At 37.2% G+C, this 17,390-nt stretch overlaps 1 protein-coding gene across 3 annotated transcripts in view; it reads right to left on the minus strand.

The window, feature by feature from the left end:
• The window catches only part of N4BP2 (NEDD4 binding protein 2), a 73,843-nt gene that overhangs the window by 10,637 nt on the left and 45,816 nt on the right, over positions 1-17,390 (minus strand). For all 3 annotated transcript variants that reach the window (XM_090266967.1, XM_090266965.1, XM_090266966.1), the window contains 3 exons: positions 10,798-10,936; positions 2,377-2,565; positions 1,073-1,241 (listed from right to left, as the gene is read on the minus strand). In XM_090266967.1, the coding sequence (XP_090123093.1) occupies positions 1,073-1,241; positions 2,377-2,565; positions 10,798-10,936 (497 nt within the window). The remainder of the gene's footprint in view (positions 1-1,072; positions 1,242-2,376; positions 2,566-10,797; positions 10,937-17,390) is intronic.

Genomic DNA, 17,390 nt, shown 5'->3' on the forward strand with positions numbered 1-17,390 from the left:
TATTTAATCAATTATTTAATTATAAGTGATATGTGTTGAATTGATAATCCCATATATAGTGTAAAGCTTTCCAAAATACATATATATATATATACATATATATATATATACATATATATATATACATATATATATATATATATATACACATATATATATATATATATATATATATATATATATTTATAAATCAATTAACCAGAACAATACAGCTGTCAAAGACAAGGCAGGGCTAAGGAGCCATGTGGTAAGAAGTGAGGCATGAGACTCTATGACTCCATGGTAAAAAGGAACACAAAGAAAAACCCAGGTTAAGAATTCAAAAATACTAGACCTAGTAAAGAAAGGAGATGGCATCTAGTATTAGTGTCTCAGGTAACTAAAACAGATAGAATTTTTCTAAGTGCTACTATCTGATCATGAAAAGGAAACAAGATGCTAAACCAACAAGATACTTTAATGTATGTGAAGCACATGATACTGAAACATGGAAACGTGAGAGAGATCCTCATCCAAAGCCCTGGGAAGAGGCAGGACTCACATAAGAGGCAAGAAGCAGCCTTTCTCATTGACCTGCAAAGACAAAGTACGAGCAGAAGGGGACAGGGCACCACCATAAATGGAAACACTCAAATTCTGCCTTGTGTGATCATTCTGTAAAACTTCTATCACCTTATTTACTTCTGTTTTTTATTAAACATCTATTGAACAACTGACATAAATATCTTTTAATTTTAATAAATGTCTACTGAACAAGATGTATAATATTCCTGAAAGGTCCCACTTACAAGTCTCAGGATTCCCAGATTACACCAAGTCCTTCCTTAAACAAATACATCAAAAAAATACAAATATAACTAAAACAGGGAAATAAAAAAGGAACTGTCAATGGCCATGCTGATGATAATTCTTTTCCAAGAAGGTTCTCTTGAAGAATAAGCCTAATACAAACATCCATAAATGTGGCATCGAGCTCCTCAGCCTGCACATTCAGACTCCTGAATTTGTAATTTACACCAATATAAGCAAAGACATATTTTGTATTGAAAATTTGTCATTTTCATAGTCCTACCTTCAGTTTTCTGCTGTAAAACTGCCATCAAATGTTCTATAGCTTCATCCACATGCAGTCCATGGAGGTCTAAAACATTCTGCGGCAGCAGGGAGGCATTTACTTTCTCAAAGATCTCCACGGCAGCAAGGTGATTGGCTTCTCTCATCTTCTGCTCATGGAGACTACCCTTTAATTATAAACACATCACCAGTAAAACTTGTGATATTTGCTACTTGCTAGGCAATGTGGAAACAAGTAGTAGCCCACACAAAAGGCAGAACAAAAAAAGGGAACACTGCATAAAAAGTTTAAATGCAATGGGCTAATATGTAAGAATGCACCAAAAATTACTAAACTGATAAGATAGCTCTCAAAGTACTATATCATTTCTAACGTATTTTGTGACCCAAAAATCATAGAAAACAAGAGTTTAAATAAACACCACACATCTCAAGAAGGAATCCACTGGTTTATCCTTTGATAATCCAGAGTCTCACCCCCCCCCCTTTTTTTTCTTTTATTGATTCTAGAGGGTGCGGAAGGGAGGGAGAAAGAGAAGGAAAGAAACATTGATATGAGAGAGAAATGCAACTGGGGACCAAACCTGCAACCCAAGCATGTGAGTTGAACCTGAGACCTTTTGGTTTGCAGGAAAACACCCAACCAATTGAGCCACACAGGCCAGGGCCAGAGCCCCATCCCTTTTGACACCCTCAAAGTCTGCTATCAGGGCTCACAGGGTTATACCAGCTTGATAACCTTTCTCTGTTCAATAACAAAAAGTAAGCCATATGGAACCACAAAAATAAAAAGTAAATCAGGCAGGTTTCTTGTAATACTATGCCAAATGAACTCCAGTAGACACTGTACTTCCCTGAAAGATGTAACTTTCTTTTCTGACTATAAAAGCAAACATTACTGAACATTTAAACATTATATAAAGCAAAAGACCCCTATGATGCCACCCTGAGATAACCGATATTAACATTCTGCTGTCTTTCCTCCAGAAGACTTAAAATCTGTTTAAAAGTAGTACTGGATGAGAGAATCTAACCTAAAAGAAAATATAAACTGTCAGCAAAAACTGCAGTTCATGTAAACTAGAAATGCAAAAGCAACCACAGAAATTGAGCATTTAATTGCAAAGGAGATGAAATTCTCAGAACCATACATTTCTTATGTATCAAGATACTTTATGTCACTTATATAATCTACATTCCCTAGAGTAACTTAATCTAGTCATAATACTAGTATTAACTGCTTCCAGATTTTTCACATTATAAGTGATAAAGAAAAAAACAACAACCAGCCTTCCTCCTTACCTGCTGGGCATAAAACGTGGCAACGTTTTTCTTCCCCATCCGGTACGCCTCTTTAGCCTTGCCGTAGCACTCCATCCTCTTCTGCTGGTGCAGGAAGGCCTCGGCCCTGTAGTCATTGTACTCAGGGTACTCGAAATCCTGGAAGGATGACTCACTTGGTGTATCTTCAGTCTCTTTCAATTTCTTTGCCTATAAGACATTACCCAGTAAGTACAATACAAAGAAAACAGAAATTACAAGCTTTACCTTCAGAAAAATAGATATGAAAACTAGGCTCCACTATTTTTCATCTTTCTTCTCAGAAAAGAGAATCTCCCCAGTAGCTATTTGTAAGTCATTCACTTAGTGACTGATGCAAAATTTTTCAAATTTTATTTTGTAAACCCATTCAAAGGGTTCAGTCACTGAAGGTAATAATGGCATATTTCTTTTTTCTTACTTCTTTTTTAGTGATAGCATATTTTTTGAAAGGTCTTATTTATTTTTAAAGAGAGGGGAAGGGAAGGAGAAGGAGAGGGGAAAAAATACAGTAACATCGATTGGTTGCCTCTTGCTTGTGCCCTGACCAAGGACCAAACCCGCAACTCAGGCACATGCTCTTAGCGGGAACTGAACCAGTGACCCCTCACTTTGCAAGATGACAACCAACTGAGCCACACCAGTCAGGGCAAGTGATAGCATACTTCAATTTATAGTTTTTTATACAACTCAACAACAAAATAATTCACTTAAAAAGTGGGCAGCCTTGGTTGGTGTGGCTCAGTGGATTGAATGCTGGTCTGCAAACCAAAGGGTTGCTGGTTCGATTCCCAGTCAGGGCACATGCCTGGGTTGCAGGCCAGGTCCCCAATTGGGGGCATGTGAGACACAACCACACATTGATGTTTCTCTCCCTTTCTCCCTTCTTTCCCCTCTCTCTAAAAATAAATAAATAAATCTTTTAAAAATTATTTACTTAAAAAAAAATGGGCAGAGGACCTAAAACAACACTTCCCCAACGAAGACGTACAAAAGGCCAACAGATACACGGAAAGATGCTCAACTTCACTAGTTATTAGAAATGTGTAAATCAAAGCTACAACAAGACACCATCTCACAACTATTAGAATGGCTGTTATCAAGAAAACAAGTAATAGTAAAAGTTGGAAAGATTGTGGAAAAAAGGAAACTTCCTTCACTGCTGGTGGGAATGTAAACTGGTATAGACACTATGAAACAGTATGCAGGTTCCTCAAAAAATTAAGAATAGCGTTACCGTATGACCCAGCAACCCTTCTTCTGGGTATCTACCCCCAAAAATATGAAAACATTTATTAGTAAAGATATATGTACCCCTATGTTCATTGCAGCATTATTCACAGGGGCTAAGCCATGGAAACAACCAAAGTGTCTTTTGACTGGATAGATGTAATTATTACAATGGAATACTACTCAACCCTAAGAAAACATGAAATACTGCCATTTGCAACAACAAAGATGGATCCTGAGAATATCATGCTAAGCGAAATATGTCAGATGAAAAAAAAAGCCAAAAACCTTAAGATTTCACTCATATATGGGACATAAAACTGAAAGCAACAAATGAACAAATGAGACAACCAGAAGTTCGTACACAGAGACAATAGTACGGTGGTTACTAGAGGAAAACCAGGGGAAGGTAGTAAAAGGTAAAGTGGGTCAAATGTATGGTGATGGAGGAGATCTGACTTTGGGTAGTAAACTCACAATGTAACTAACAGATGTGTTATAGAACTGTAACTTGAAACCTATATAATTTTAGTAACCAATGTCACCCCAATACATTTTTAAAAACAATGAATAAAACAACTGAATAATATTCTTTGTAAAACAGAAGGGCAGGGACTTCCAGTCAAGATGGAGGCATAGGCAAACACACTTCACCTCCTCATACAACCATAGAAACAATTACAACCAGACCACAAAACTAGTAACACCCAGAACTGTCAGGAAATCGAGCTGTATGGAAGTCCAACAACCAAGGATTTAAAGAAGACACATTCATCCAGAGGGGTAGGAGGGATAGAACTGCAGAGACAGGTGGAGAGGCGGCACAGCGCAGAAAGACGACGGTGGCTCACTGATGGGAGGGATTCCTTGGGAGTAAGCAATCCCAGGCCCAGGCCAGACTGCACAGTCCAGGGTTCCAATACAGCAAAGCTAGACCCCATGAACTCTGGCTATAAAAACCAGTGGGGGTTGGGGCAGCAGAAGAAAGTGCTGGATATTCACTGCTTGAAGGGCCGGCATAATCTCAGAGCATGTATGCAAACCCACCCACTCCAGGATTCACCACAGGGACAGCAGTTGAAAGGGCACCAGTCACCCACGTGAAGGGGATGAAGTGACTGGACATGGGCAAGCGCTGGGAGAGCTGCAAGAAGCCAGGCGGTGGCACTGTCCTCTCTCTGAGCCCTCCCCATACAGCTACAAAGCAGTGAAGCAGGTTGCCCCAGCCTGATTACCTAAGGCTCCACCCCATACAATTTACAGATGCCTTTTCAACATAGGCCACGCTACTAAGACAGGGAGTCATAGCAGCTCTACCTAATACACAGAAACAAACACAGGGAGGTTCTAAATTGAGGAGACAAAGAAATATGGCCCAAATCAAAGAGCAGAACAAAACCCCAGAAAAAGCACTAAGTGAAACAAAGATAGTCAACCTATCAGGTGCAGAGTTCAAAGCACTGGTTTTCAGGATGCTCAGAGAACTCCTTGAGTACAGGAAAAAAATAAAGGATGAAATGAAGGTTACACTAGGGGAAATAAAGAAAAATCCACAGGGAACCAACAGAGAAGGGAAGGAAGCCAGGATTCAAGCCAACAATTTGGAACATAAGAAAGAAAAAAACATTCAACTAGAACAAAAAGAAGAAACAAGAATTCAAAAAACCGAGGATAGAATAAGGAGCCTCTGGGACATCTCCAAATGTGCCAACATCCAAATCACAGGGGTGCCAGAAGAAGAGGAACAACAAGAAATTGAAAATTTATTTGAAAAAATAATGAAGGAAAACTTCCCTAATTTGGCAAAGGAAATAGACATACAAGTCCAGGAAGCACAGAGAGTCCCAAATAAGTTGGACCCAAAGAGGATGACTCCAAGATACATCACAATTAAAATGCCAAAGGTTAAAGATAAAGAATCAATCTTAAAAGCAACAAGAGAAAAGTAGAGTTACCCACAAAGGGGTTTCCATAAGACTATCAGCTGGTTTCTCAAAAGAAACTTTGCAGGCTGGAAGGGGCTGGCAAGAAGTATTCAAAGTGATGAAAAGTAAGGACCTATAAACCTATATTTCTCTATCCAGCAAAGCTATCATTTAGAATGGAAGGGCAGATTAAGTGCTTCCCAGACAAAGTAAAGCTGAAGGAGTTCATCATCACCAAGCCATTATTATATGAAATGTTAAAGGGACTTATTTAAGAAAAAAGAAGATCAAAACCTTTTAATAAAAGGCAACAAATTCACAACTATCAACTGAAGCTAAAAACAAACAAACAAACAGAAAACACTAAGCAAACAAGCAGAAAAGGACCAGAATCAAAGATACTGGGATCATCTGGAGGGTTATCGGCTGCAAGGGGGAAGAGGGAGAAGTGGGGAAATCGTGTAGGGGTTAAGAAGCATAATTGGTAGGTACAAAATAGACAGGGGGATGTTAAGAAGAGTATAGGAAATGGAGAAGCCAAAGAACTTAGATGCACGACCCATGGACATGAACTAAAGGGGGCATATTGCTGGAGGGTAGGAGAGTACCGGGTGGAGGGGTGCCGAAAGGAAAAAATTGGGACAACTGTAATAGCATAATCAATAAAAATATACTTTAAAAAAACCAGAAGGGAATGTGGAATGACCATGCTTGGTAGGTAGTAAAAACTGCAAGTGGGTTTATGGGAGTTTTCAATCAGCTGTTCACCAACTAGCTACTATGGTAATACTGACTTTCTGAGCTTTTGGAAAATTATCTTTAAGTAATTATTATCTAAAATAGAACCTTATATTAAAGAAGCAAAAGTAACTCTAACTTAAAACACATGATAATAGAAATAATTATGCAAATTTGCCTCAATGCTCTAAACCAAATTGAAAATCTCATTTTTCTGAAGAAAATTCTTATACAGTACATTCAAATCTCTCTCAACTATCAAAAGTCAATATTAAAAAGAAGTAAAACACAGTGACCTTCTATATCCAATTTGGCTTTCATTTATCCCACTCTCCAAAATGTTATTTTCAAGCAGCAATCTGATGTTTCTTAGCATGTCATTGGGGGAGTGTGTGGGGTGGAATTAATCAATATGATATGAGTTGATTATCTTTTTCTTTTTTAAATTATTGACTTCTTATTTCTAGAGGCAGGAACAGAGGGAGAGAAACATCAATCAGTTGCCTCTCAGCACTCAATCCACTGAGCCACACCAGCCAGGGCTTGGGCTGATTTTCTTAGAAGCTTAAAAGAATTCCAGTATCAGATGCCATATCAAGTAATTTAATGACCATTTTATAAACACTCAAACCCAGCACCTCCCCCCAATAAATATGATTTTCAATTTCTTAAACAAATCATGCTTTTCTGATATAATTAATTAAAAGTAAATCAAATAGTATAGATTACTTGTTAAATTTATAAAAGCTGAAAATTGTCATTAAATTAGGAATAGTATCAAGGATTATAATTATAATGTAATCTATAATACAATCTTTCATAAAGTCATTAAATTTTTTATAATTAAATATTATAAAACATTATATGTATGTATTATATAATATATACTGCTAGTTGATAAAAAGTTTTTTTTTTAAATTTCCTGCCTGTAAATCGAGTTTAGAAGCTAAGAAATGTTGGGGGAAAAATGTCTATATAACAGTAGTTGATTGTATAATTTTTCACTCATTATATTTTGTTTACTTGATCTTTAGAATTCTGGAGGCTTGAAAGAGTTAAAATTTTTTTTAGAGAGAGAAGAATAAAAGAAAGGCATCACCATACTCCTAACTCATTAGAAGAATCAAAAATCTATAAATATACAATTTATTTTTGTAACAAATATCCAGCTTATTTTATGAAAGAATGCAAGGCTCTGACAGAATATTCATAGAACCTACGTCCTTGTCACTCTTGCCAATAGTTAATCACAAGCTTGTTTTATATTAATGTTTAAAAATTCTACAAGTGTATGGCTTACATTCTGGGGAGAGGGTTATAAAAACACTTTTTATGACCTTTGAAAAGCTCCCAGTGACACTATGAACATAAATATTTCACAGCAGTAGAGTCTCTGTTGGTGTTCATAGTAAAAAATGCAAATCACAGTTAGTTCTTGGGAAGAGACTATTCTTTTTTGTTTTTTTCATTTCTTATTTTTAAAAAGAAATAACAGTATATAATGAGAAATGCTTTCTCAAATAGCTACTCTTTTAAAATAAAACATTTATTTTTATATTCATTTCATAGTGATATGGTTTACTATAACTTCATTAACAAGAGACAAGTGAAATATATGCTTCCTAAGAATTCATCTAATTAGTACTTGTTCTGTAGAAAGCATGATGTACTATAATAACAAAACCATTTCCTATGGTAACAAAATCATAATTTTTATTAAAGGCTAAAGGGAAAAAGTAGTAGCATTAATAAAACACAGATTAAATGTTAGTTTCTTGAAAACAGTTACACCAAAATATTACTGATTCCGTGACACTCCCCTTGAGTATTTGTGGTCCCTTAGGGTCCTGGGACATCAAAGACAAACTATTCTGCTCACAAATCTAAGAAGATTTTTATCGGTGTTGTAACAACTGCCTACATTTTGTGAGAAAGGCTAAGAATAATCTGCAAAATAACTTAAAGTTTACATTTTAGTCAACATTTACAAAACTCACAAAATCTCCTTTTCTGATTCCAACATTTCCAACCATCTCCAACTCTGAGCAAGTACACCGTCTCCCCATCACCTCCTCTAGCACCATAGTGATTCACAGGTTGTTTCTGTATTATCAGGGAAAAAAAGTAATCCTCATTCTCAGTTTGGCCGTCAAGGCCTCAACATCATCTTATACACGCTCTGCATCTTACACTGTAACTGCACCTATCTATCCAAGATGAACACAGGCATCAGTGGTATGACTTCATTCCCGCTCCATGTACAGTACTAACAGACCACATGAATATCAAAATTACCAAACTCCTATATATCAACTAAGTGATGATGAAATATTCAAAGAAAAAAATGGAGGATACACATTATTCCTGAGTGGTCTTATTAATAAGAATAGCAGAATGTCAGAGATCTGTTAAAAAAGGAAAAAAACCTAAAGCTGATACAAGATGAATATACAAAATCAATTATAGTTTATGCACTTATACAATCCAAAAGTAAAATTAAGAAAACAATTCAATTTATAATAGCATCAAAAGAATAAAGTATTTAAAAATAAACTTAAAAAGACATGCAAAACTTAATACTCAAAATTACAATACTCTGTTGAATGAAATTAAGACCTAAATAAATTGAAAGATACTCCATGTTCACAGATTGGAAGACAATATTTTTAGGATGGCAACACAGCTCAAACTGACCTACACACTCAACATGATTCCCATAAAAATTCCAGCTGGCTTCTTTGCAGAAATTGACAAGCTAATCCTAAAATTCACATGAAAATGCAAGTGGACCATAACAGCAGCCAAAACAATCTTGAAATAAGAACATAGTTGAAAACTTACACTTCTCAATTTCAAAACTTACCACAAAGCTATAATAATCAAGACAGTATAATAATGACATAATGATAAGACATATAGATCAATGGAACAGAATTGAGAGTCTAGCAATAAACTCACAGTCAATGAATTGTCAACAGGGTGATAAGAAAATTCATGAGAAAAGAACAGTCTTTACAACAAGTGGTGCTGTGACAACTGGATATGCACTCATGAAGGAATGAACTTGGGTCCTTATCCCACATCATATACAAATTTGACTCAAAACAGATCAAAGATCTATTTTGTAAGCACCAGAACTATAAAACTTTTAGAAAACAATAGCTATAAATCTTCATGACCTTGGATTGGACAACAGTTTCTTAGATATGACATCAAAAGTAGAAGCAACAAAAGAAAAAAGATAATTTGCACATCATCAAAATTTAAAACTTTTGTGCTTCAAAGGACACCATTTAAAAAAGTGAAAAGACAACCCTCAGAATGAGAAAATTTTTAAAATCACATGTATGATAAGAAATTCGAATCTAATATAAATAACTCTTACAACTCAAAAACAAATTTTAATGGACAAAAGACGCTAATAGACATTTCTTCAAAGAAGCTAAAACAAATGGCCAATAAGCACATGAAAAGATTTCAACATCCCCCGCAACAGGGAAATCAAAATCAAAACAAGATATCACTTATGTATAACCATATCTTTTATTTCCTGAATTCTGATTCTTTGACAACTGGAGCCTTGCCAAACCCTGGAGAAATAGCACCCCACCCCCAACCTAGGGTTAATGAATTCCCAGAGAGAGCAAACAACTCACCTGCTAGTGCATCTTCCATATGCAAACCAAGTAATTTACAGCCATATCCAACCACCTCCATTTGAGGTTCTCACTCTCTAGGCCACCATCAACATACCTTAGTCACCTAGACAAGGTACCAGAAAACTAGGGGCAAACCGTTCCCATGCACCCAAACCTACTGAAATTATTCAAACTAGCTGATCTTACCCTGCCTCACCCATTCCTTTCCACAGAAACCACGATAAAGTCTCTTGCCCACATTTTTTCCCTACTCCCCCTCTGGCTTCCCCATGTAGCCTGGGTGGCAGGCCAGACCTCCTGTTACTAGGGATCTGTGCATCCAATAAATTTCTTCCTTCATGGCATCTCCATGTCTTAGTGTCTTACCCTACCTGATTAAAATAGCTTCACACCTGCTAGGATGGCTATAATCAAAAGACTGATAATAGCAAGTGTCAAAGAGGACATGGAAAAATTGTAACCTTCATACACTGCTGGTGGGAATGTAAACTTTAGAAAAAAGTTTGGCAGTTTCTCAAATAAATATTTCTTTCCACATATTTATAGCCTAAGACTCATCATATTACAACACTACTGCTACCCAATTAAGCCTCATACTCTATTGTGTAGAGTCTACACAGAAGTTAACAGAAATTCAAGTGCTTGTACACAATGACAATGACATTGAAGGAAATAGCAATCAGCTATAAACTTATTAATTTGAGTAAACAGACATTCTAAACCAAATATGCACTGGTGGTTAAATTTCCAATCTAGCCAAATGGTGAAAAATAATCATTAAGTCATCTCAATAAACCAATTACATTTTCATATACAATTACCATTATAGGAACAAGTAAATAATTCTATACCTTTTTCTCCTTAGACTTCTGTGCAGTACAAGAAGTGACATTCTCGTTTTGGTGAACAAACTCTTGCGCTACAACGGTTTTTACAGGGTCTCCTTCAAAAACACAGTTTAAAAATTGCACTGTCTGTTCTAATGAATAGCTGTAGAGAGATTATATACAAATATAATGTCAATAAATGAAAATAAAAGTTCTGTGGAAACATGAACATAATCAATCCTTCAAACATTTCAGAGGAAGATAAAAAACTGGCACACTTTTAAGTTTTAAACATTGAAATTAAATTAAATGCTCATTATGCATCTCAAAGACTCAAGAATGACCAGAGGGAATAGGCTCTCAGGATTGGTTATAAAAATGAATATGGCCCTGGCTGGTGTGGCTTACTGGGTTGAGTTCTGGCCTGCGAACCAAAGGGTCACCAATTCGATTCCCAATCAGGGCACATGCCTGGGTTTTAGGCCCCAGTTGGGGGCATGCAAGAGGCAACCACACATTGATGTTTCTCTCCCTCTTTTTCTCCCTCCTTTCCCCTCTCTCTAAAAATAAATAAATAAAATCTTTAAAAATAAAATGAATATGGCCCTAGCAAGCTGGTGGAATTGGTTGGTGTGTCCTCCTGTGCAGTGAAAGGCCGTGTGTTCAATTCCCAGTTAGGACACATGCTTAGGCTGCAAGTTCAGTCCTCAGTTGGAGAGCATATGAAAGGCAACTGATTGACGTTTCTCTCACACATCAATGTCTTTCTTTTTCTCTCTCTCTCTTTTTCTCTTTCTCTCCCCCTTCCTCTTTCTCTAATATCAACGAATGTATACTTGGGCAAGGATTTTAAAATATACTATTAAAAAATGAATACCAAAAGGTACATATTGATAGTTAATTTATTTTCTGATCTTTTATTCCAGGTAGATTACTTATAACAAATCTTCCATCTTATTACCTAATGCTTCTTCAATCCCTTATTGGATTCACACATGGTTTCAAATATCAAATACAGACAAGATCTTTAAACTATTATTTTTATAGTTGTAAATTTCACTTTCTGCTTACACGATGGGGTTTTAGTCAAAGAAATCTAAGCCAGGATACAGAAAGGAAAAAGTGAAACACTATCCCACCTCTCATCCCTACATTATTCGGGAGTATTTTCATGGTGATACTGTATTATCTGTAGTATTAAATTCTAGAAATTGACAAAGACCTGAAACACTCATGTTTCAATACTTAAAAGAAACTCATTCCAAGGAAAATATAAATAATTTTATACTGCTCATTTTTCAGACTATTTATGCACCTGATTTCTTCCACTGGCCAGATAATAAAGAAATGGCCACTAAGAAATATTTTTGAAATATGCTAACTAGTTATCCAAAATAATGTGATATTTTCCTAGTTTCAATTTTTTTTTGTCATTTTTTTTTCAGATTTAATGTGTTTTATTGATTAAAATATTACATTTGTGCCAATTTCCCATCCCTCTGCTCCCCTCCACCCGGTGGCCCCCCTCCCTCCAGTTGTCCCCCCCTTTTAGATTATGTCCATTAGTTGTGCATACAGTTCCTCCCAACCTCTCTCCGTCTATTCCATTCCCTCCTACCATGATCCCCAATTCCTATATCATCTCCCTCCCTCTCCCCACTCCCCCTCCCTGTTGACCTCCCCCCACTATGCTTCCCGTACCCACAGTTCTTTTTCCACTCTCGTTGCCTGTTTAGTTTGCCTTTGTTTCATCTCCCTAGCTTCTGTTTTTTAAACCAGTCCCTTTAACATCTCATATAACAGTGGTTTGGATCTAATGAACTCTTTCAGTTTTATTTTGTCCTGGAAACACTTTCTCTGTCCTTCTATTCTGAATGACAATTTCGCTGGATAGAGTATTCGTGGTTGTAGGTTTTGGATTTTCATTACTTTGAATATTTCTTGCCAGTCCCTTCTTGCCTGTAGGGTCTCTCTTGAGAAGTCAGCTGATAGTCTAATTGGGACCCCTTTGTACATAATTCTTTTCTTCTCTCTTGCTGCTTTTAAGATTCTCTCTTTATCTTTAATTTTTGACATTTTGATTATAATGTGTCTTGGAGTGGTTCTCCCTGGGTCCAGTCTCTTGGGAACTCTCCTTGCTTCCTGGACCTGCAAGTCTATTCCCTTCCCCAAGTCTGGGAAGTTCTCCTTTATTATATTTTCACTCAATTTTTCAAGTTCTAGTTCATCTTCCTCGCTCTCTGGCAAACCAATGATTCTTATGTTGGGCCTTTTATAGCTGTCCCAGAGGTTTCTGATCCTCTCATTGTTGCTTCCCATTTCCTCTCTCTGCATTGGTTGACTGCTTGTTCCTTCTCCATATTCCAGTTTGTTGTAATGAACTCTGGATTTTTTTTCCTCACCATCTGTCTCATATGTGGTTTTGTTCCTTTCGTTATGAATGTTTTTTGCTTCTTTCTTATCTTTTTCCTGCTCTTTTGTGAATTCTGTGAGCCACCTGATAACAATGGCCCAGAACTGAGCCTCTGACAGGTTTCTTATCTGTTCATCTGTCAGGTTCTCTATCTGTTGCCTGGTGAGCTGTGCCACCGGGATTTCTATAGTTGTCTGCCTCATTTTGACAGATGCGTTTTGTTTTCTTGGGCCGGCTGTGGGGGGCAGTGCCTGTGTACGCGTCACAAGTCAGCGACCGGCGCCTGTCTGCGACCTATTTCGCAGCCCTGTGGTGCTTTCTTTCTTTGGGGGCGGGGGTCCAAAATGGATTCACACAGTTATTCAGCTAGGAGACCGGGATCCGTCCTCCCGCCCCCCTGGGCCTCACTGTTCAAGGCGATGCGGCGGCAGCTCTCCCCAGCGCTGGGGTCGCGCACTGCCAGGGGCTTGACTGCCGCCCCGCCGCTCCGCAAACAGCGCCGCCCTCTTTAACTCTTACCTGCCCAAATGGCACCGCTGGTTTATAACTTCATATGTTGGGCTTCCGTGTAGTTTTATTTTCTGGAATTTCTAGTTATCCTTTGTTTTGAAGTAGTTGTATTCCTCTCTAGTTGTAGAGGGAGACCTAGTGTGTCCGTCTAAGCCTCCATCTTGGCCGGAAGTCCCCTAGTTTCAATTTATTAAAGACAACATTTGAAGGAGCACCATTTGGGACTACCAATTTCCACTTCAGGCCTCTCTCATCTTCCTGTCTCAGATATGCTCCACCGAACTCATACAGGAGTTCCTAGGGGCTGGAAGCTACCAACAATTATCCACATCCTGACTAGCTCGTATAATAAAATCACCTGGCTCATGCGGCTGGGAGCCAGGCTCCTCCACTGGTGTAGTTTGAAGGGTACGGTGCTAGAAGATTACACCTCAGGCATATAGTGCAGTAACTGAACCAACCTCCCTTCTTACCAGATGAAGCTGAAGCTACTGCTAAGAAAATTATCCAGCTGTTGGCAGGGAAGTGGAGGCAACCTACCCTGAGAAGAACTCACTCAGTCCCTGTACCTTGCCTAGGGAACCCCAATTCTGGGTTGTTTCACATCAGGCCATCTTGCCCCAGGTCCCCATAGGAGAGAGTTGCCACGTGCCAGCACCACACCCCTAATTCCCAGCCCCTTGAGCTTTTAATACATAACTAAGAAAATATCAGGTTAGGTAGCAAAAAAATAAATAGGGAGCACTCTCTCTCTCTCTCTCTCTCTCTCTCTCTATCACTCTCTGACTTTCTAAATAAACTTTTGCTTGCATTTGAAAATAAACAGGAGAATTGTGGATTGGAACAATGCCATTAAAAACTTGATTTAAGTGACATATTCAGAACTCTGAATACTCAGCAGAGAATAAAAGATTATTCTTTTTCAAAAGCACTTTCATGTAATATTTATAAAAACTAATACTATTAAATCACAAGGAAAATCTCAAATTCCAAGAAGCAGAACTCTCCAGGCCACATTCTTACACCCCAATACAACAAAACAAAATAAGTAATATCCCTCTCCCTACCACCACCACCCAAACCATCAAACATTTTAGAAAATTAAAAACTCTTGGATTAAAGAGAAAAATCAAATTGAATTAGATTATTGAGAAAATAATGAAAATGAAAATACTATATATCAAAATCAAAATATTATACAAAGAAAAAGTCATACCCTTAAATGTATTTGTTATTTAATACTAAAAGGAAACAAACTAATCAAACAGTTTAAAATATATCAACAAACTTTAAGAGGAAGAAACCATCAAAAATAAAAAGGAATCATCAAAAATAAAGTAACAATTATTAGGGAACATAAAACAAAAGTCTATGATCAATAAACTAAGAACTAGTTATTTAAAAGAGCCAATCTAATAAACAGCAAAAACAGAGAAAAAAAATGAAGAAAAAAACGTTAGGGGTAAAAAAAAAGGAATATGATCAATTACAAAATAATGCTTTTAATTATAAAAGTATTATATACCATTTAACAATAATAAACTTGAAAACCAAAATAAAACTAATGATTTTCCACAAAAAAATTACGAGAAAAGAGAATGAAAAAAGCAAACATCTGAATAAAACAATAGACTTGAAAAGACAATGAAAAGTTCTAAAGTCACAATCCCAGAACATTCAAGGTGCTCATCTATTTAAACTTTCTATGGCATAGTGAAAAACAGTGATCTTGTCAAATAGTACAGGAAGAGTAATCACATTTAATTACTGTTGCAAAAATCCTGGAATCAATTCCTATACTGAATTAAATAAAAATCTAAAGGTAAAGTATGTTTTATTCCAAAAATCTACTCTTGTGATTGACAAGAAATATACTAATAAACTAAAGAAAAAATTTATATTAGATTCTCAAAGACTCTTAAAAAGGCACCTACTTAAAACTCATACTAAAATAAGAATTTAAGAAATACATAAGAACAAAAGTATATATTACTCAAACCAGGAGCATTCCTACGTACCAAACATCAAAACACACTATAACACTACAATTGAAACAATATGGCAGGCGGAAATCCAGGCCCAAACAAATAGTTCAATGGAATCAAAGTCTTTAACAGAAAATGTATAGCATAGGAAATACAGTCAATAATATTGTAATAATTACATATGGTGCCAAATGGGTACTAGACTTATTAGGGTAATCTCTTCATACATTATATAAATGTCTAGTCACTATGTTATATACCTAAAACTGATATAATATGTCAATTGTAATTAAAACTTTTTAAACAGTTTATAAAACCACAATGGGCTACCAGGCCATACCCATTAGAATTAAAGTATTTTCAAGTACCTCTCCAGTCAAGATGGAAGTGTAGGTAAACACACTTCGCCTTCACGCACAACTACAGCAAAAATCACTAGACGACAAAACAAGTATCACCCAGATTCATCAGAAAATCGAGCTGTATGGAAGTCCGACAACCAAGGATTAAATAAGCCACATTCATCCAGACAGGTAGGAGTGGCAGACACACAGAGAGACGTGGAGGGACATGGAAATTTGCAGAGGCGCAGAGACATGGGGTGGCATAGACAGGTAGTAGAACAGCCAGTCCGACATCCACATGTGGTAAATAAAAATTGGGAGAAATACCTCAGAAGTGAGCGATCCCAGCCTCAAACCAGACCATCTAGCCCAGGGTTCCAGCACCAGGAAAAGAAGTCCCTGTAACTTCTGGCTGTAAAAACCAGTGGGTGGTTGGAGAGGCAGAAGAAACTGAGGGATTCTCAAGAGACTCCTTTTAAAAGGCCCACAATGGGCTGAGGACTCACGCGAACTTACCCACTCGGAGATTCAGCACAAGAGCAATACCTGGGAGGGCACAAGTGGCATATGGGGAGAAGGGAAGAAAGTGAAATGACTGGCAACAGGGCAAGTGCCAGGAGACAGCTTATTCCCAGGCACTCTTCAGAGGCCTGGCGGCAGCATTGTCCCCTTTCTGAGCCCTCCTCCACACAAAGCCACAAAGCAATGAAACAGGTTGCCCCACCTGGTGATTATCTAAGGCTCCGCCCCACACAATTTGCAGGTGCCATTTCTACAACAGACCACACTACAAAGACAGGGAGTCAACCCACCTCTACCTAATACACAAATACAGAGAGGGTGCCAAATTGAGGAGACAAAGAAATATGGCCCAAATGAAAGAACAGAACTAAACTCAAGGAAAAGAACTAAATGAAATGGAGATAAGCAGCCTATCAAGTGTAGAGTTCAAACCTCTGGTGATCAGGATGCTGCAACAACATAAAAAAGACCCAGACGGAAATGAAGGTTGCATTTTAAGTGAAATAAAGAAAAATCTACAGGGAAACAACAGTAGAGAGGATGAAGTCAAGAATCATATCAATGATTTGGAACATAAGGAAGAAAAAAAGCATTTAATCAGAACAGCAAGAAGAAAAAAGAATTAAAAAAACTGAGGATAAGAAGTCTCTGGGACATCTCCAAATGTGCCAACATCCAAATCATAGGGGTGCCAGGAGGAGAAAAGGAAGAGCAAGAAATTGAAAACATATTTGAAAAAATAATTAAAGAAAACTTCCCTAATTTAGCAAAGGAAATAGACATACAAATCCAGGAAGCACAGAGAATTCCAAACACATTGGACCCAAAGAGGACCATACCAAG

Source organism: Furipterus horrens, unplaced genomic scaffold, assembly GCF_987537825.1.
Source record: "Furipterus horrens unplaced genomic scaffold, mFurHor1.1.pri manual_scaffold_2, whole genome shotgun sequence".
Classification (NCBI taxonomy): domain Eukaryota; kingdom Metazoa; phylum Chordata; class Mammalia; order Chiroptera; family Furipteridae; genus Furipterus; species Furipterus horrens.